Below are 21,314 nucleotides of genomic sequence, written 5' to 3'. Positions count from 1 at the left end.
TATAAATTTACATTCATTATTGTTTGTCTTTGGATGTGTAGACCTCAATTAGCGTGATGGCTCCATTAAAGGGACCCGCGCTTCGTCTTTAATTATCACAACAAAACACCTAGTTCCAGCTCGGGGAGGAACGGGGGCCCCACTCCGTCGACTCCGAGCGAAGGGTTATGAAATTTAATTAGCCGCCGCTATCAAGATTTGTGGCATTCAAATTGTTCAGAGTTTTCCCCCGCTTTGATCTGCGCTCTGCTATCCCCTCGATTTTTGTCCTGATCAAATGAGAATAAAGAGGCCCACATTGGGGCTTTGGCGTCTCCTCTTCCATCAACCTTATTCCTTTACCTTATCCTCTTTCTTCTTCTCCTCCCCCTCTTCCCAGGCAAGGTCAACCTGTTTATCCAATCACGACAGGGGGTTTCAGACACCCCTACCCCACTGCGCTTACTGTCAACGCATCCATGTCAAGGTGAGTTAAGCCCAAAGCGCGTGTGCACCTTCACAACCCCACACCTCCTTCTTCTCACTCATCCGTCTCTCTGTCCTATCTGCGCACTCTCTGCTCAAACGTCTCCCTCAAGGAGAAGCCCGCGCGCAACATAAAGCCATTCCTCCGGTGCACGGGGGGGGCTCCAGCTCGCGTGCTCAAATATTAATTATATTTATCGTTTTCTAATGAGGCCCCCGAAGAGCGTTTAACGGCGGGGGCACGTCCTTGCTGCGAGTTGGAGCAGCCAAACGCGTAAACAGCACTTTGAAGGTGACACAGCGACGCGAAGCTCTGGTCCGCCCTGTTAGGGTCTAGTTCAAGTGGCGCTGTGGACATTAGGGGCTCCCCCCCCCTGAGAGGAGGGGAAGGGTGTGCGCCTTCCTGTCTTCATCTTGAAAACATGTGTCGGAGTCTTGCTGGTGAGGAACGCGTGTCCTCTGTGTCGGGTTGGATTCCTAAGGTCCCTAAGCGTGCCGCTCGTCTGGACATGGGCTTGTTTTGCAGTCTACGGGCTCGAAGCCGAGCTTGAGTTTTAATTACAGCCCGATTGGGAAAGCAGCTCCTCCGGGCAGCTTGTTTAGTCCTCTTTGACAGTGATGGATCACGTATGCAAAAAGCCAGCGGCGGAGGAAGCAAGAGTCTCCTTCAGGCACGGGGCAGTAGCAACATATACCGAGGTTTTTTAGAAAGTTAGACTTTGAACGTCGCACAGATTACAAGCATAGCCGTTTCTGGTTTTAATGGAGTTGTCGTAGAAAGCGGCGCAGTGACAGGAGTTTTCTCCAGCAGCATGACAAGTAAGCGTCGTCACCTTCTCCCTCGGCTGCTGCACACTGCAGCTGGCTGAAACGGGCAACTAGGCTTTTCACTCACAAGGCAGACAAATTAACGCCTGTCTTGTCCAGGTATGATTTCATTTATAAATGGCTAATAAAGTAAAAAGAAATATGAACAGCTGTCCCTCCCCCTGAATGCCAATATACGATATTTGTATCGATAGTTTTCCCTTTTCATAAAGTAATCATCAAAAGTAATCTCTGAATCAAAGCTGTATCCCAAATGTCTCACAGGCACATTTTTAACAAACAGTTGATAAATATGAGAAACGGTTGGAAAAATAACCTAATTCGCTGTTTTTATTTTTAAAATCTCGATATATTGCCCAGCTATAAGGCAAATTAATGCAGTGCTGCCCCTCCCCCACCTGTTACTGCACAGTGCCGATCAGATTGGCTGAAAGAGGGATTCTATACTTTTCCCTCACTGACAAGGAGGACATATTAACGGCGCAGTATCCCTCCCCCACTTGTTGCTGCAGGCTGTTTCCTGCTTAAACAGGAAAGACTAACTAAAGCCCTGCCCACACCCGTATATATAACTGAACTGCACGTCAGCTGCCTGTAAGAGTTCGTTTAGGTTTACTTACATAGAGCCAATTCATAACTCATGGTACTTTATTTAAACAAACTGGAAATATGTCATCAAGACAATCCAGTTATACAATTACATGATTGCAATGCAGTCACTTTAGAAAGCCAGTTGGTCCAAAAGGTTTCTCTCTCTTTGCAGCAAGAAGGCAAATTAATGCATTTGCAGCTGTGCACTGCTGGTCAGCTGGCTAAAAGAATGCTGAAGAGTTTTTTTTTTTCTCACTTGCATGCATGAAACGTACTTTGTGCTGTTTTGGAAATCTCCGCACAGGTCGTCTTGGCATTGGAAGCCTTTATTGAGGTTACACAGTTACTCTAATCAAGTCATGTCATGCACTTATAAAACCACGGGGTAGTTTTTCCCCTCTCGTGCCAGCCGATGCCCGTTCATGGCGCTGCCTTTTGAACACCGTCTGACTTCTCCTCTCAATCGTCTGTCCCCCAACAAGTTTCAGGTGCAGTCAGCCAGTCAGATGGCTGGCCTGTCTGGATGTTGGCATCTGGCGGCAGCATCCCGGCCAACCTGGGTTTTAAGCGGCTGCTAATTTGCTCCCTTAATGACAGCCCCTACAATGCGATCATCTTATTTCCAGTGCGGCTAATTGAATATACTGGCTGGGGGTGTATGGTGGGGGGAAGGGGGCTGGCCATGGGGGAAGAGCTAATGCCCCTGTGATGAGGCCCCTAATTGAATTAGTATAACTGAATAGATGGAGAGCTCTGGGAGTTCTCTGGAGGAGGAGGGGAGGGGTTTAAAGCACATCGCCCCACCCTTTTAAAAAAAAAAAAAAAACAGAGGAGAGGCGTAAATCTGAAACAATCGCCCTAATTGTATCAAACCTCCTTTCTTGCGTAGCCTTCAGCTAGTTGGTTTTGTTCAAAGTGGAAAATCAGTCGGACTGTTTCGATAGCTCCATCGGTCTGCTGCGAGCTCCACTGACTGGAAAGCGGAGTAAAAAAAAAAAAAAAAAAAAAAAAAAAAAGGATCCAAGGCGCTGCACTTTTTTTTTGTCTGGAGTTGGGTTGAATTAGGATTCGGGGGAACGGTGCTGATAAGTCGTACCCACCACCCAGGTCCTGTAAGGAAAACCCAGCCTGGTATAAAAAGGAGTCAGCGATGTACAGAGGAGCAAATCTGAGAAATATTATAATAATGGGGTTGCAGCCAGAACGAGCCCCCCCCCCCTCGTTTTCTGTGTCTGTGTGCGTTGGATGTATATGGGACAGGTGGGTGGATGTGAAGGCGATACCCCTCCTCCCCCCTCGTGCTCAAGCCTGCCCCTTTGATATGTTCTCCTGTCATGCTGCTTCCTCTCCTTCCTGTAGAACGGCCACATCATTATACATTAAACAAGCGCAAAGGGGGGGCTACCGGCAATTAAGCGGCGCTGGCTGACGCTCGGGCTCACTGCGCCGGTGACCCATTCCCCTATTTACTCCACCCCGACAGCCCTTCTTACCTTTTCAGATTGAGACGTAGAAGCCCCAGGGTTGGCTAGAGAGGTGGGGATCTTCCATGTCTCTATATGTAGCTTAAATTGGTCCAAGCTGCCGCTCGCTACTGATGAGCGTAGATGATGATGATGATGATGATGATGATGCTGCCCGGGACGCTTCAAAGGGATGGCCGTCATGTTTAAACCATAACCTGGGCCGTGCCGTGGCAGAGGGACCAGGGGGATGAAGGGCGGAGGCAGCGAGGGGACAGGGAGGAGTAGGGAAGGAGAAGAAAGAAAATAGATCTCGGGAACAGGGGAAATTTTAACAAGTGCACAGAGAGCGCAGGAGGGAGGATAAAAAAGGAAAACGGAGCGAGCGGAGCAAACGCAGCCCCTAATGACGGGCGCTGTGCAGCCACCGCTGCCGAGCTCCCCATCAGCGGATGACACGGCACAAACACCAGTGTGTCAGGGATGAAGGGAGGAGAGGGGGAAAGGAGAAACGGAGGAAAAAAGAGTTTGATGGGAGGAGGAGGGGGGGAGGGGGGGTGTAGCGCTGGTACTCCCCTGAGATGGCCTCCAACAAAAACTAGTTGTTCCTGGCGAGTTTATCCTCATCATTATATTCTGGCTCGGAGCCATGCAGCCAGACACTGTCGGATAATGAGCTGCTTTAACAAAAAAATAAAAGAATTATTCCTTCTTTTTTTTTTTTTTTTTTTTACTCCTTCATCCTTCCCCTAAATTTGTTTGGTCACGTTGAGGCCTTTAAATATACACCAGCAGATATAGGTGTATAAATATATACATATATATCATCAGATAATTAGCCCAACGCACACTGTGTGGCTGGAGCTCGTAGTGTTTTCCTGGCTGTTTAAATCATTTCTTAAATGAGGGTTTCTGGCCTCGATGTGTGGAACAGTAGGAGATTATGAAACGCTGATGGGAGCGTAGGGAGAGTGAGGTAGATAAAGATGGCAGCCATGCTGACGGTGCTGAATCTGCAGAAAAGCACATGGGAGACCCAAAATCTGGAGCGATAACTAGACCGTTTCCCCTGCTTTGCAGGATTGGCTCCACGGGAGATAATTGATAACGTCCAAAATCCAGACTTTCCTTTTCTTTTCTTTTTTTTTTTCTTTCTTTCTTACCTCTTAAACCTTTCCACATTTTGTTATGTTACAATCACAAACCTCATGTTGTCATACAGTCACAAACTTCAGTGTGGTTATTGGTTAGACTGACACAAAGCAGTGCATAACTGGGAATATCCAAAGTCACATGGCACCTTGCAGTTGGAAAGCTTTATTGGGCATTTGTATACTTTGTTGAAGTATTTGTACACAGACTTAAGTTTTTCTTTTCTTTTTTTTGTTGTTTTTTTGCTAATCTGAAAGGTGTGGCGTGCATTTGCATCCAGCCTCCCTGAATCAGTATTTTGGAGAAGCAGCTCTCTCAGCAGTTACAGCTCCAAGTCTTTTGGGGTATGTCTCTCACGGCTTTGCACATCCAGAGACTTTTTGTCCATTCTTCTTTGCAAAAGATGCAACTCGAGCTCAGTCAGATTGGACATAAATCTTCAAGTCACAGACTCACAATTGGATTTAGGTCGACACTTTGACTGCGGCCGCCATGTCTAACACAGGAAGAAAGATTGTACCTCTGTATGTATGTGTAGCTTTGTTGTCCTGCTCAAGCCTCCAACAGGATTTCCTGCAGGATTGCAATAAAGCAAAGCATTCCCACAGCATGATGCTGCCGTCGGCATGTTTTATGGATGACCTGGATAGTTTTTGATCAGACGTAAAGCCATCTTGACCACAGCCCCTACTTTAACATGTTTGTTGCGGCTTGTGGCAAACTTTAAAGGGGACATGTCATGCTTTTTAGTGTTGACTTTTACTATTAAAAGCATTCAGTTGTGGTCTACATAAAGTGGAACTGCAATGCTTTGGTCTGAGGTTCTTGTTAATTTACCCCCACGTTCCTCCCTTTGAACCCGTGTTCTGAAGGTTCGTCTGAGAACAACTTGTTTTGGTGCTGTCTCTTTAAATTTAAAGGAGGCACTTCACACCCCGCCCCCTTTCAGCTCGCAGAGCGTCCTACTCCACCCCGTTCGGCCATTTTTGTAGTATGCTGGGGTGTAATGAAAACGATGATTTATCCACTTGTAGCTTCGGCATCCTTCAGCTTGTAAATAAAAATTGCAGACTCGTGAGACTGGAGAGCTGGAAGTCCGTGACCTTGTTTAGTAATTACTCAGCAACTACTGTGATGTAATTGTCCAAAAAAAAAAAAAAGTAATAAAATAATTGAAAAGCTTGAAAAAGATGACCCAAAAAGACAATAAAGATATCTATGCAGCACCTGGAGAGATTACATTCAACTTTTCCAGAGACTTTGAGTACAGAACAAAATGTGTTTAAGGGCTATTAAAGTGGATTTTGTATGATATGTCCCCTTTAAATGGGACTTCTTATGACTTGCTTTCACATATTTCTTTGTTCTGCTCTTAATAAAAGACAGATTTTGGAGCGCACAACTAGTGTTTGTACCCGTCGACACATTGTCCTACCTGAGCTCTGCGCCTCTGCAGCTCCTTTAGACTTACAATTAATCACCTTTTCCCTTTTTTTTTTTTTTGTAAGAACTTGAGAGCCGTGTGTCATTTTACTTCCACTTCACAATCGTGCACTACTTTGTGTTGGTCTCTCATAAAACCCCAACAAAATGCTTACACAATGTTCTTTATTGCCATTGGTTTTTAATACATTCTGTAAATGTCTCTGTTTGTGTCTCTGTTGTGGTCAGTTCCATCTAATCACTGTATAATTTTATGACTAGAAACAAGCTCAGCTTAGCCGCATCTGCATTGTGTTGTTTGTTGCTCCATCCCCTCATTTCATCCTTGTCCATTCTGACGATTTACACAGTCTTCTGTCCTCTAGATTCCCCCCACACATGGTGCCCCCTCACCACAGTTTGCACACCACGGGCATCCCTCACCCGGCCATCGTCACGCCCAACGTCAAGCAGGAATCCTCCCACAGCGACATTAGCTCACTCAACAGCTCGTGAGTAACGCCGCCCGCGTCCCGACCCAATCCCGACCCCGCATTCTGGCTCGTCCCGTCTCACTTCGCCCGTCCTCTTCTGTCCTCGCTTGCAGGAAACAGTCGGACGCGAAAAAGGAGGAGGAGAAGAAGAAGCAGGTCCACATAAAGAAGCCTCTGAACGCCTTTATGCTCTACATGAAGGAGATGCGGGCCAAGGTGGTGGCTGAGTGCACACTGAAAGAAAGCGCTGCTATCAACCAGATCCTGGGGCGAAGGGTAAGTCCGGAAAACCGGCTGACTCGGGGGATTTTTTTAGTAAAGATATGACCCGGTTGTGCCTGAATCTCGAGGTTCGAGAAAGGTCTGATGTATTTGTCAATGCGCAGTGGCACGCCCTATCGCGAGAGGAGCAGGCCAAGTACTACGAGCTGGCCAGGAAAGAACGACAGCTCCACATGCAGCTGTACCCCGGCTGGTCAGCACGAGACAACTATGTAAGTTTTTAAGTTTACAAGTCGTAACGGCCTCTTCTTTCCTCCCTTTTTATTTATTTTGGACAAACAGGAGGAGTGTTTCTTCTTTTTTTTTTACACCCCCCTCTTTCACGACGTAAGAGTTCAGATTTGTTCTTCTGTGTTTCTAAAACTGGAGGAATGACCTTTTTTAAAGTGCGCCCTCTTAAGGGTGGGTTGGTGATACCTTTTGGTGAATCTTTGGCCGTGTCCTCATGAACGCCAGGGTTCCTACAGAGTCTGAAAAAGTGACATTTGTGGATAAGGGAATAAATGAAAACGAAGCGTGGAAACATATTTCTGTTTCAATCCGTCCGGGTTTCATTTGTCCATCCGTCCATCCATCATTACTTTCAATTCAATTTGAATAAAATTTTATTTATATAGCGACAATTCATGAAACATGTCATCTCAAGGCACTTTACAAAGTCGAATTCAATCAGATTATACAGGTTGGTCAGAAAGTTTCCTCTCTAAGAAAACACAGGAGGGTGCATCAAGTCTCTCCAAGCAGCATTTACTCCTCCTGAAAGAGTGTAGAGCCACAGTGGACAGTCGTCTGCATTGTTGATGGCTTTGCAGCAATCCCTCATACTGAGCATGCATGAAGTGACAGTGGAGAGGAAAACTCCCCTTTAACAGGGAGGAAAAACCTCTAGAAGAACCAGGATCGGTGTGAACGGTTATCTGCATTGACCGACTGGGAGTTGGATGCAAGGATGAATGCATCCATCCATCCTTGCATCCATCCTTACATCCATCCATCCATCCTGGGTTGGGTTCTTGTACCAAGCAGTCTTGTATTCTTTTAGATCAGTAATGAAACCGCCTCATTCATGCGTTGCTACAATTGCTTTCTGTGCAAAAATCACAACAACACCAGAGCCATTTTCAACAACTCCCTCAATTGTCCCAACAACTTAGCTCATGGTTAAGACCAAACATGAAGACCTTTGGTGGAATCTCATCCTCAAGACGTCCATCCTTTGTATTTGTATGTTAATGGGGATCTTGCTGCCAACTACCAGCGTGGCAGGTCCACTGGTCACATCTAGACAGATAGATGCTCATAAGTGGGAAACCTGGACTCAAATGGGTCACAACTGTCCTTTTGGATCTACAACCACAAAGTTTTTCCATAACAATTATAATTTCTGGTCCTTTTACTTTAATGTGCTCTGATAAAGGGAAATTAGCAACAATAAAAATCATCCTTTCTGGTCATCGCACACAATAGAAAAAAACAATGTCTGCTCGGTTGAGCCTGACTACTAATTCCTGGCGGATATTTTGCAGCTTCGACATTTTGTTCTGACTCATAGGTGCCAGATTATTCGGTTTCTTGCATGACGCGCCGCTGACCAAGGGAATCTCTGTTCAGCAGCTGCGGAGAAATCTGCGTTGCTAAGCAGATGCGCGTCAAAATGTCTAGCTTTTAACAGAGAAGACTAAAAAAAAAACAAGACAACAAGAAGAAAAGAGCAGAAACAGACAGCAAACAGAGAGAGGGGGAGATTTTTGTCTGGCCTGCAGTGGCTGTTACAAACCGGAGGGCAAAAACACAGCAGAGAGAGAGAGAGAGTGAATGAATAAATAAGTAAACACAAAGATGAGTCCTATTCTCCTGTTTCATGTTTTGGGCATTCTGCTATATAATAACTAAGGTTCCTGTCGGTGTCTATCTCTTTTTTTCTTTCTATTTTTTTGGCGGCTAACCAACAGGGGAAAAGGAAGAAGAGAAAAAGGGAAAAGCAGCAAGCAGAGAGCAATGGTAAGTGAGCTGCAATTATCTCTTATATTAGAAGAACCCCATCATGTGTCAGGCAGATGTGACATCTTGCAAGATAAAAGTCAAGCTTGTTTTTTTTATTTTTTGCCTGTTATGTGTTTTTTTTTATTATTATTGTGCCTGCCTTTTTTCTTTTTTTCTCGGTATAGTTATGCTACCCAGTGCAATGTTAAATGGTAGAGTTGCTTGTAAACCCCCAACCCCTTTCTCCCCCCCATTTTCCCCAGCTCTCCCTAGCTAATAACAACTGAATATGCATGATCCCCTGTAGTCCCCCCCCCATTGCACCCCCTCACCCACCCTGCTTGGGCTCTTAGCCCCCTGGTATTTTGATATGTGTTTTTAAGAACTTGAAGCATTTTGAGAGCCATTAACTTTGGCAGTGTTGTGTGCTTGGCCCTGTTTTTATAATTTTATACTGCCTTTGCCCTGCAGATCGACTTCACTACTGTGCCGTGTTGCGTGTGTGTGTGTGCGTGTGTGTGTGTGTGCTTGTGTGTGTGCATGTGCGTGTCCCTGAACTGTGCATGCATGTGTGCTTTTTGCTTGCTTCCATGCATGCCCTTTATTTTATTTTTTTTAAACAATAAAACAAATCACTTACATCTTAAAATTAAGGAGGTTTGCTAATTCTGTGATTTTTTTAAATTTATTTATTATTTTTTTTATCCATCTCTACTCTTCTGATTCATATTGTGAGGACGCTGTGCCGACTTGTTATCAATGTATTTTGCGCTCGTTTTTTGGTGACGGATTTCTTCTTGAAGGCCTCTCTATCTGTTCTTTTTTTTTTCAGAACACAGAGAATATTTTCCAAACCCTTGCCTTTCACTCCCTCCGATTACAGGTGCTAATGTCATTTTAAGTATCAAATTACTAACTGTTTCTTTGGTTATTCTACTTTTTTTTAAAATCCATGTATATGTATGGGACGGGTTTAAATCTTAAATTCTTTATTCTGAAATATGTTTTGTTTTTTTTCTCCCTTTGCTATGTTTGCTGCTTTCTTTTCCTAAAATGTCGATGTTATTTCAGCTAGGCTATTCCTCAATAAGTTTTTTTTTTTTAATGTTTTGGCAAAATCACAATGCAGTGTGCTTGAGGAAGTGATGGTGTTAAAGTTAGATTATTATTGTGAAGTGAGGGCTTGGGACATCAGGGTAAACCTCCTTAATCTAAGCTTTCAGTAGCTGCCTTTTTGCCTTTCCAACAGGCCAGCATGAAGTTTGGCCTTCTCCCTGTTTTTTTTAAAGACTTATTCCACTCAGACATGGCCTGGAATCAAACAGTTTGGTGCTACTGTACCTATTTTAATCAGACAAGCTGTTAATAAGCATGCTCATTATCAGCAGCAATGTATATACCACGGTGCTGAAAGTATGTAAATTATCTCAAATGCGGCTTATTTTTCTCCATAGAACACGGCTTTGGCACAGAATTAAAGCGCCAAACTGGTGTTGGGTGGCTCCCATAAGCCTAAGCCTACTTTATTTAGTTTCAACACTCTTATTTTGAAATAGAAAAAGGAAACAGTTGGAAAGTAGAAGGAAAAATGGATGTTAGGAGGTAAAGTTACACACCTATTATAGATTATTGCTGCGCTCTCCCCTTCCCACTTTTTGTTTTATCCCCTGCTTGTCAGCTGGCTGAAAAAAAAAAAAAAAAAAAAGATATTTACGCCATTCCCTTCACTGACCAGAAAGATGAATCCAGGTATTTGGAAATATTACCAGTTCCAAACAACCATCAGTTTTAATAGCTCTGCTAATTAAGCAGCTAATATAAGTTTTACTTGTATTAATAAGCTTGTATCGACAGATAACGAGTAGAACGGCGAAAATGTTTAAGAGTTTGCATAATACTAAGCACCCCTATTCAATTGCAAGCTAGTTTCATTCAATATTTTTGCTTTAGTTTGAGCCTCCTTATTCTAACTGCAACCCTATGTTATTTTAACAGTTGTAAGAACAATATTTTCCAGTTTGAAATAAAAGCCCTTAGATCTGGCCGTAGCGACCCAGGCCCGCTGTGGATGGAGAGATCCGGTGACCTGCAGCTGTTCTGCTTCAAACCGTCTGTGATCTTTGAATACAGTCAAACTGTTTGATACCAGGTCTAAAGATTAGCTTCCCTCTCCAAGGCCCTGCCGTTTTCTTTCTTTTTTTTTTTTTTTTAATCCTTCCCCTGGCTGGAACCAAATCTCACTGCACCCACTGCCTAGTTTTGCCACCCACAGATTAAAGTTGGTAGCATCTAACAGCAAATTAATCCAGCCTGCATTTGCTTTGTTTTTTATCCTCCTAATCTAATCAAGTGTATCCTAAGATTCGCTTTAACTACCTTCAGAGTTTAGTTTTTCGTGACTTGAAGTGATCGTTCCTGTAATAACAACTCGATCGTTTTTTTGCATGCATCTTGGGTTTCGGCAATGTGATTGTCTTTACAACTTTCAGGGTGTTGGAGCCACTGCTTAGCCTCACAGATTCACCGTTTTCTGTCTTTTTTTTCTCCTTTTCTCCTGATTCTCTTTTGTTTTATTTATTTATTTATTTTTTTTTATTTTACTGGTTTGGTTCTGTTCCTCCTCTGCTGGCTTCTCCTTCCCTGTTGCGGCATCAGACCTGAGCGCTCCTAAGAAGTGTCGAGCGCGCTTTGGGCTCGACCAACAGAATAACTGGTGTGGCCCGTGCAGGTGTGTATGGTGTGTGCTTGCACTGGCCAGGGCCAAGGTGAAGGCTGGGGACCTCTGAACGCTGGGACTGCCTCCTCTCGCTCTCTTGCTGCTCCTTTTCCCTCCTTCCCCCCCCCCTCCTCTGCGCCTTCCTCCCTGTCTGTCCCCGCCGGGCTATTGTGACCCACCCAGCTTCCTCCAGCCACGCCCTGCCGGTCTCTCTCTGGGTTCTCGCTTCCTGTTTGGGGGGGGAGTACGCGTATCAACGGCGTACTCCTTAGCGTTTGTGTGAATGAGCGATGCGTTTGCATGAACGTATGAGTGAACACGCGGTGCGGGTCATTGCAGGACGCACAGTAAGCCTCAATGAGGTTGCAAAAAAAAAAAAAAAAAGTCTAAAACTGGCAGGTCGGGGCTCGGAGGATCTAAAGTCCAATAGTTTGGTCAAAATGGAGGTTATCCTAGTGTTGCCAGCCTAAATCTAAGCCCTGGCTATGTTTTTTTTTTTGTCTGTGTAATGACATGTACATTTTCTTTTTTTTTTTTGTTTGTTTTCTTGTTTTTTCTTTTCTTTTTTTGTCTGTTTGTTTGTGTCTACCTCTTTGGCTAACAGATGCAAATACCCCAAAGAAGTGTCGTGCCTTGTTCGGGCTTGACCAGCTGAGTTTATGGTGCAAACCCTGCAGGTATAACTGCTGTAGTACCACTGACAGGAAGACATCCACACTGAGCACTTTTCCTCCTTCGTTAATTGGCTCCGATGTCTTCCTAAAACCCGTGCCGTCAGATGGAAATCTCTTTTATTTTTTCCTGCTCCTCTAAAAATTCTTGCTCAGCTGCTTTATTTTTTTCAATTTTTAATTATTATTACTTTTTTTTTTTAACTCAGTTCTAGCCCAGCGGCAGAAAATGGATTTCAGAACACGTCATATCTGGACGCTGCATCGAGGTTTTTTTTAGTGTAATTTGCAGTAATTCAAAATTATGGTTGAAATTCATTTTCTGCCCAAGCATTTGACAAACACCCTCCCTTTCTTTAACTGTCTTGTATGTCCGAATTGGCAATGTAATGCTTACAAATTTAGCCCTGCTTTTCTCTGAGGGCCTATTCAGTGACACTCTTTTCTGTGCCCTCTTCCTCCTCCTCCTCCTCCTCCTCCTTCTCCACCTCCTCTTCCTCCAAACTCCTCTTCAATAACCCTTACTTAGTCCCTACCTGTTGTCTTTCTGTTCTGACACAAGCAGTCTTTGAATTGGGGATATTTTCATGGTAGGTATTTGTTTCTGCTAAGTAACAACCCGTCTCTGTGTTTCCCCGCTTGCCCCACGGTCATCGCAGTGTCTCATTGTCCTTGTTTTCAGTATTCGAACGGATGGGCTCGAGGACGAGATTGAGTCCGTTAAAGGCGTTTCTCGGGTTTTTCGCTACCGTCTAGTCATGTTTCGGCTACCGGCGTCGAGGTGCGACAGGGTTTTAAAAAACCTTACGATTGTTCTAACGGTTTAAAATCCTTTTAATTAAGATACCTGAGAATGTGCCGGAAGGTTTATCTGGGCTCTGATTAGGATTTATCTAGAGTTAGAAAGCTTAGCTTAGTCTACTTCATGCCTCTGTGACCATGATAGGTCATGTATAGAGGGAGACAGCCCCAGAGATTCACATATGCAACAATACATGGTATGAAGGTACACCAAGCTTTTTCTTCAAATAGTTACAGTTTTAAAATCCCAGTAAACCATCTGTTGAAAGTCCCTTTAATTGAAAGGTTTTTCCAGTGCTGCACACTGCTGATGGGCTGGCTGAGAAAGGCTCCCTATAGCTTCTAGGAAAGGCAAATTTGGTTGTTTGGCAATATTTGTGGTTGTGAAAAACCAGAGCAACCATGGTATGGAAAGGAAAGTAGTGCCACCCTATCACTATTATTTAGGTAACCTGTTATTAAGCAAAACTCTAGTAATTTGTGCGTCAATCCTAGATAGTAATCAGCAAAATATCCAATAATGTAATTATTTTAGGACATGGGTAATTTATATTTACTCGTTTATACCAAGGTTTTGAATAAAGATTTCTCTCATACTATGGGTCCTACGTTTTAAAGTCCTTTAATGGGATGATAGAGAAGGGCGTAACCAGAGATTTCTCTATCCTTATGGAGCATAAAATAGCACAATTCTGCCCCTCCCCTACCCGATGCTGCACACTGCCGGTTAGCTAGCTGAAAAAGAGGTTCTACTCTTTTATTCATTTATTTAATTTATTACTTGCAAGAAAGGCAAATTTGGCTTTTTGGATATATTTCAGGAGAGGGAATATAGACGAGCAGAATGATACCCAATTTAATCTACCAGCCAGTTTAAACTTATCGTTGTGTTAAGAGACTAAGAACAAACTGGCAAAAGGTTTATTATTCTTTACAAAGAATAATAAACAAAGTTACAAAGTTTTGCATATTTATTTTTTTTATAATTTGTTGCAATTCTAAGGATCAAAATCGTAATAACAATACATCATATATTTTTTAAATAAAATAAATTAGTTTTTTACATATTTTGTTGTAAAGTTATCACGTTGCACACCGACCCACGCCCAAGATAATTTTAAATTTACTTGTGTGCGACTTAGAAATGTAGTAATGTACCCTCTTTTCATGCACTAGACTGCCCCCACCTCAGTCGCCTCCCCGGGGCCCTTTTATTTCCCTTCAATCCGACTTACAGGTTATCAAACACATGACTTTTATTCCTTAAAGAGCAGCAATCGCGAGATCAAGAGATTGAGAAAGTACCAGGATCCAGTCGGAGAGGTTAAAAGTTCTCTCTGGGCTCCGTTTCCTAAAAGATGCATCCGGTGTAATTTCCCGAGAGGCGAGGGAATCGATAGCATACACAGGCATGCACTATAAATCAATATGTCTGTTAAAAAATGGATATTAGCTCGTTTGTTGCAGTTTGACGGACAGTTACAGAGAGCGTCGTGCGTTTGCAGGGGTAAAGCGATACCGTCTTTGTTTACGGTCGGTGTTCTGCGCCGTGCGGAGCGGCCGCATCAGCGCCGACTGCTCCGAAAAGCCCATCCTCGTGTTCACTTGCATGCCTGTCTTTCCTCTCAGCATGTGGTCAAGGTTTTGTGAGTCTCTTTGTGTAATCTTTTCTTTCCTTTTTCTTTCATTCTCAGCGTTTGCTCTCTGCATTCATGTAAAAATGTTTTCTCCTCAGCATTACAAGGGGACGATTTAAAACCGACAAGAGCCCTGAAATGTAAAACACCTCTCGGTCTGTTTTTTACCTTCCGCAAGACTTAAACGCCCCGTAGCTTCTGGGATAGAGATGGGCGCTGAGGGAGACGGGGGGGTCAACGTCGGGGTCAGCGTAAAGACGAGGTGGGCTGAGATTTTCCCCTCCTCAACCAAATCTGAGCACGGTCTCCACAACCGAGCCACCGCGGATAAATACTGCAGTCCAAGCTCTCGACTCCCCCTCACTTCGTGGTTGCAGACATCGCTTTTCACGTAGCGGTACTGGCGTGGCCTCAAGACTCGCCGTGCAAGGGGGAGGGGGGCGGGGGGGTTGTGGGTTCCGACCCGAGGCAGGAATGTAAACACAATGCCTTGACCCCTAAACTCATCTTTGTGTCTGTAGGCCAGATGCAACCTGGATCTTGTTGGCTTTTTTTTTTTTTGTTGGGTATCCAAATAATTCTGTTTCCTCCACTTTGATGAGCAGATCCTTAATAAGTGTAAAGGTAAGACAGGAGAGGCGACTTCCACCGCGTTAGTTCTCCCTCTCAACCCCCTAATTAGACAAAATTAAGGATGGTGGTTAGTTTATTACACTGTAAAGCGTGACACCCCTTTGTGTTTTGGGTGTAGCATGGGCGAATAGCTAATCCTACGTCAAACTGGACATTGTAACAGGTGCTAAGGCCAAAAACTATCTTAACGGGGGGAAAAATACTTAATTTTTGATTGCAACGGTAAAAAAAAGGCTATAAATTTTAGAAAATCTCAGCCATTTTTATAGTTACTGTCTAAAATTATTCCTACCCTGGCAGATTTTTGGGTTAAAACTATGATTGCTCATCGGAAAGAAGGATAATAAAACAATCGGAAAGCAGCGCCACTTTTAATATATAATAAGTTATCTGTTTTTTTTGTTTTTGTTTTTTTTTTTTACATTTAACAAAAGAATGTTAAGTTGTTGATACCTTCCTTCATTTACATTAAATTCAGGGAGCAAACTGGATCACCTTTCGTCTTCGCTCATCCTCCCTGTTTGTGTTTCCACTTCCCTCCCCGCTTTCTGCCCTGTAACCTTTTCCTAAACGTCTGTTTGTTTGTTTTTTTGGTGGTTTAGTATTTCTACCCAATCTGTGCTTAAGGTTCACGAAGCCACTTAAATACACCCAAACATTCGTACATCCTTTTTTTTTTACCGAACGAGATCCGTTCAATTCGATTCCTACCGACGTGTATTTAAGTGGGCTTCAGTGCCGGAGGGCCGCAGAGTCCAAAGATGCTGAAAATGTCTTTCTCTCACCTTGTCCCCCCCTAGGAGAAAAAAAAAGTGCATTCGCTACATCCAAGGTGAAGGCAGCTGTGCCAGTCCTCCCTCTACGGACGGAAGCTTACTAGACTCCCCCCCATCCTCCCCCTCCTCCGCGGTTCCCTCCCCCTCCCCGAAAGAGTCCAAACCTCAGACTGAACAAATGCAACCTCTCTCACTGACTATGAAACCGGCCCACCAGCCACTCCACCACCCGCACCTCCTGGCTGGGCCCCCACCGCCATCTTTGGTTCAGCTGGAAAGCTCGGCCGCCGCCGCCGCCGTCAGCAAAACGCCCGGCGGCGGCGCCTCCTCCCACAACGGAGCTCTGGAGCACAGTGACGTCTCGTCCTCGCGGCAGCCAGGCTCCTCCGCCATGACCCGGCCGTCGGCTTCGCTGTGTCATTCCCACTCGCTCCTACCCTCCGCGGCGTCTCAGCCTCTGTCGCTAGTGACCAAGTCTATAGAATAATCTACCTTCTTCTTCTCTCACACACACACACACACACACTTTCTAGGCTTCCTCTTTGCTCTATTTGACTGTCAATCAATTTGTTTTCTTTGCCGCGAGGCTTTGAAAGTTTTAGTTTTTGTTTTTTTTTGTTTTTATTAAAGTTCATTGGTCAATATTTGACCCCTCATTATCAAAATAATCAAATTATTATAAAGTAATGATACAATGAGCTGTAGTATAGCTTTGTGAATCTGCCAAAATTTTTATGGATTTTGTTTTTAGTTGTTTTTTTGTTTTTAAGTCTTTTTTTTTTTGTTGCGTTAAAAAACAGGAGGAAAACGAATCTTCTTCACTTTGAAAATGTTTAAAAGACAGATATGAAATAGGTAGGCTAGGATATTCGACGAGCCCTTTTTTTTTCCTGAAAGAGTTGGTTCTTCTTCTTTATTTGTATTAAATACGAGCCTGCGAACCAATCATTCAACATCTGTTCGGACTCTGGGAGGGCACCGGGGCTAGCGGTGACGCCTCTCCGGGGAACTATTGTAATTGTCATGTTACTTGTTCTTGTTTAAATGTACAGAATATCGGGGAGGGGGGGGTGATTACTGTGTTAAATATGCATTCTTCCACTGCGTTGTCTGTTTTTTTTGTTGTTTATTTTCTCTGTTGTTTACCTTTTGGGGCGGAGTCAGGCAAGTTTGGGTGGGCTCGCCAAGTGGGGGGGAGGGTGGGGATCGGTCGGGAGGGTTGTAAAATTCAAAAATGTCACAACGCTAGGACCAGTAGTATTTATTGCTTTAGAGATTGCTTGTTGTATCTTGTACGTGTCTCTTTTTGACCCTTTTTTTGTTTTTTTTTGTTCCTTGATACATTGTACAAATAATTTTTTCTTAAGCTAAACAACTATATGAATGATCCATTTTTACAGGGATTTAAAATAAGGAGAAAGGAAAAAAAAAAAAACCAACAAAGCTTTTTGTTATGAATTGTTTCTTTTCCTCGCTGAAAGCACCCAGATTTCACTCACTTGTTCTGTGTAGATCTCATAAAACAAGAAGTATGCACAACGTCATTTCCAGAGCCGCGTCTATATAAGCCATTTTACACACAAAGGAAGAAAAGAGAACTTGAAACCAGGCAGTGGGTAGCGTGTCTCCAGTGGACAAAGTGTTTTAAAGCCCTTCTTTTCTATTGCACAGTCACATCTCTCAGACTGTAGATCCGTGTACAGATTTTTCCGTGCCAAATTTTTTGTGATAATTTGCCCAAGCCCTCACCTCCCCCAGTTTTAAAAGAAGAAAAGGAAAAAAAAAAAAAGCTGTAGGATTTTTTTTTTTTTTGTTTCATTTCGTTGTCGTTTGTTTTTATTTTCATTTTGATACCATTCTTTGCTGTGACGTTACATAGATTGCTATGTATGTAGTATAAATGTTGCTATAACAAATGTGTTTGGTAGCAAATTGTCAAATATTAAAATTTAAACTTAATAAAAAGACGGACATCATACTGTATAAACCCACGAGGGCCAAAATTATGTATATTAGGAGGTTCATAAAAAACTATTAAATGCAAAAAAAATACACAAACTGCCACTTTTAAGTACACTACTACATATAGGTAGATAGAAAAAATAGGCATGTTGATGTTGCAAGAGGCTGTAAAAAAGCTACAAGAGAATCATCCACTCGGTGCCATTGTAGTTGACATGACGCGACTGTAATCTGTCGATTTCTTCTCTGGTTTATTAAGATGCTAATGATAAATAGTTTGAATGTTTCCTTAACGGCTGTGATGTTCCTGTTCTATTTTATGCTCTTATCTTTTTTGTTTGTTTGTTTGTTTGTTTTTTTTTTTCCTGTTATTTTAAATGGTTCTAAAACCATGTTTTTTGTAATGAATAAATGTCTATGCTGTACAGTCTCTGTAGCATGCAGTTCTGTATTAATAAAAGCAACTTAGTATGTGCACACCCGGGTTTTCTTCTTATTCCATCCATCCGTTGTCTATGCCCGCTTGTCCTTGCAGGGCAGCTGGTGCCTATCTTCACCCCACCCCCCCAGACAGGTCGCCCGTCCAGTGCAGAGACACACGGGCAAAACAGTTATTCACAAACTTGTACCTAAGGGCGATTTAGAGTAACCAGTTTCCCAGCAGTCGTGTGTTTAGACATCAGGAGGAAGCCGGAGTACCCAGAGAGAAGCCGTAGGGAGAACATGCAAACTCCATGCAGAAAGGCTCCAGGACCTTGTTGCTGCGAGCACCCTTCTTCTTCCAGTCCTCAAAAAGGATGCAAAACTTCAGCTATCTACTTTCCAGTCCACTGATCATAGTTTTAAAGTGCTTCACGTCTTAAATATTTTGTACTTTTGGGCTTTTTTTCCCCCATTTTATTTGGCAGAGGTACCAAAAAAATGGCATACTGCCATTTTGCTCCTCTTTGCAGATTCCTTTTTATTTTAGCCACACATTGGGTGATTTTCAAGTACAAATGACCCGTTTAAAGTAATGCCACAGCATGTCAATGAGATTTAAGTCAATGCTTTGACTAGGCCATTCCAAAAACTCAATTTAATTTCAGACATTCAGAAGGTGGACTTGCCAGTGTGCTCAGGATCGACGAGCTGCTGCCTAACCCAAAGAGAGCTTCAGCTTACGGTCATGAACTGATGGCTGTACGTTCTGCTTTAGGATTTTTCTGCTTGGAAGCAAAATTGATGCTTCCACCACCTTTATCAGGACATCCAGGTTCTAAGGCAACGAGGCAGCCCATCACTCTACCTCTTCTATTTTAGCATGGGTATAAGTTTCTTTATCCCAAATGCCGTGTTAGTTTTACACCAGGTATAACCGGAAGAACACGTTCCAAAAAGCTCTATATTTCTCCACAAAGTATTTTAAAAAAATTCAAATGGATCGTCAAGGCAAATATGGCCAATTTAAGACGGGCCTTAGTTTGTATTCTGTCTGTTTTTGGCTTGAAACTCTCCCATGCATGGTATTTTTGTCAAGTCGCTCTCTTTTTGCTGACTCATGAACACAGAGCTCCACTGAGGCAACTTAAGATGTTCTGGCTTCTTTTAAGACCTCCTGGATGAATTGTTAATCTGCTCTTGCCATCTTTTTGGTGGGTGGAACGCTCCTGGCAAGGTTCACCACTGTTTCACGTTTTCCCTTTTTCTTCTGTTTAATGGATCTCTCTGTGGTTCCCATGAGTCCCAAACCCATCGTAACCGTTTCCAGACTGATGGGTCTCAATGACTTGAATTTCTTTAGATGAGTGAATGTGTTGCTTTTTGAGATCTTTTGGCCTAGTTCATGTTCTCTTTAGCACATTTTTTATTCTGCTTGTCTGCCAGTAATTGGGGACTAGTGAAATTGACTAAAAATGTAAAGCACTGGTATTAACCAACAGGGTTTAGCTAGTTTGGGTAGCTTTTGTCCCTTACTATATGTCAGAGGGCTCGGTGGCAGCAATGTATGGCAGCATCACCTCTGTCAGTCTGCCCCAGGGCAGCTGTGGCTACCAACATAGCTCGCCACCGTCATGGTGTGAATGACTGATTGCAGTGTAAAGCACTTTGGGGTCGTCGGTCTTGATAAAGCGCTACATAAGTACAAACCATTTACCGTTTTATTCACCCCCAAATCCTCCACCAGTTCCCTCTGCTGATCTCTTCATCCCAAACCATTATTTGAAGTCTGTTGTCACCAATTTAGGGGTTGTAATAGATGCTGCCCTTAGGTTTGGTAACCAAGTTAAAAACCAAGTTAATGATGTGGTAAAATTAAATTAGTCTTTAGATGTCTGTCAAATATTAAACATCTCCTTTTTGGGCCTAACTTGGAATCAGGAAACCATACTTCTAACACCTCCCGGCTAGATTATTGTTAATTTCTTTCAACAGGAATAAATGTGATGCTGTGAGCTTTAAAGCAGTGCCGTGTAAATTGTGACTCAAGTATTAGTTTAATTTTAGGTATATTAAATGATTTTTCAGGTCAATGTACAGCGCTGGATGCTCAGTGCAGGCTGCTCTTCTCAAAATCTAGCCTATGTAACTTTACAGGTGCGGATCTGGCTCTGAATGGGTCAGGTGACTTAGAGCGCCGCTTCACTGCAGTCTGAGCTTTCTTTAAAACTAACTTAAGTTAGACTAGCTTGTTCCTTTTTCATTACTATTAATTGTGTGTAGCTCTGTCGGTCTTTGGTGCTGTCACACCCGAATTTCCCGATTGTGGGACAATAAAGGAATTTCTTATCATCTTAGCTCCCCTTAAAGGTGAGAGCTAACTTTACATGCTTCTACTTTCCTCATCCTCTTGTCAAAGTTTTTCTTAGGCATGGTTATTTTTAACAAAATCCTTTCATAATCAGACGATGGAGCCCGTAGTCTGCCTCGTCCTCTTACACGGACAAGAGCAGGCCAACATCACGCTGGTGTTCGCCTCTTTGCACGGGCTACCGATTTATTCCAGGAGTATTTTAAAGTTCTCTTGTTTGTTTTTGGCATGTCGTGTTTAGTTGTGGCTGGTGGACCAAAGTGCAGGTAAGAGTTTGGGAGTTGCTCGATGAAAAGAAAGGTGGTTTATTATGAATAAAGTAGCAAACTTACGGCCAAGCAAGGAAAAAAGGACAAGGAGCTGATCAGAACAGGGGTATCATAACATAGGACCTGACAATGAGTGTCACTGAACAGATTAAATAAATAAACCATACTAAAATGAAAACTAACAGAACTGCATAATCGCCATGCAGGTCTTTGATTGATTTAAGGTTCCTGGGTATCGGGACAGTTTTTAAGTCTCTTAATGGCTTAATGGTAATGGTCCAACCTTCTGCAGCCCTATACCCCATGTTGTTCCTTCAGGTCCACTACCCAGATGCTGCTGGCGGTTCCTAAATCACAGAGGAAACTGAGAGGTGGTCA

At 43.2% G+C, this 21,314-nt stretch overlaps 1 protein-coding gene across 31 annotated transcripts in view; it reads left to right on the top strand.

Annotated features, from left to right (window-relative positions):
• Positions 1–18,353, top strand: part of tcf7l2 (transcription factor 7 like 2) — a 116,195-nt gene extending 97,842 nt beyond the window's left edge. For 4 of the 31 annotated variants that reach the window (XM_012882361.3, XM_036141851.1, XM_012882367.3 and 1 more), the window contains 8 exons: positions 380–466; positions 6,308–6,433; positions 6,529–6,691; positions 6,802–6,909; positions 8,650–8,698; positions 9,513–9,563; positions 11,336–11,408; positions 15,939–18,353. In XM_012882361.3, coding sequence (XP_012737815.2) covers positions 380–466; positions 6,308–6,433; positions 6,529–6,691; positions 6,802–6,909; positions 8,650–8,698; positions 9,513–9,563; positions 11,336–11,408; positions 15,939–16,401 — 1,120 coding nt within the window. In that variant the 3' untranslated portion in view covers positions 16,402–18,353. Of the gene's footprint in view, positions 1–379; positions 467–6,292; positions 6,434–6,528; positions 6,692–6,801; positions 6,910–8,634; positions 8,699–9,512; positions 9,564–11,335; positions 11,409–12,000; positions 12,075–12,596; positions 12,659–15,938 lie in introns of those variants that run through there. The other 27 variants (XM_012882357.3, XM_036141850.1, XM_012882364.3 and 24 more) reach the window with 23 other exon arrangements.
• Positions 18,354–21,314: the final 2,961 nt, after the last annotated feature.

Source organism: Fundulus heteroclitus, chromosome 10 (assembly GCF_011125445.2).
Source record: "Fundulus heteroclitus isolate FHET01 chromosome 10, MU-UCD_Fhet_4.1, whole genome shotgun sequence".
In the NCBI taxonomy this organism is placed as follows: Eukaryota; Metazoa; Chordata; class Actinopteri; order Cyprinodontiformes; family Fundulidae; genus Fundulus; species Fundulus heteroclitus.
The sequence above is the reverse complement of the archived record's forward strand: the minus strand, read 5'-3'. Positions and strand labels throughout refer to the sequence as shown.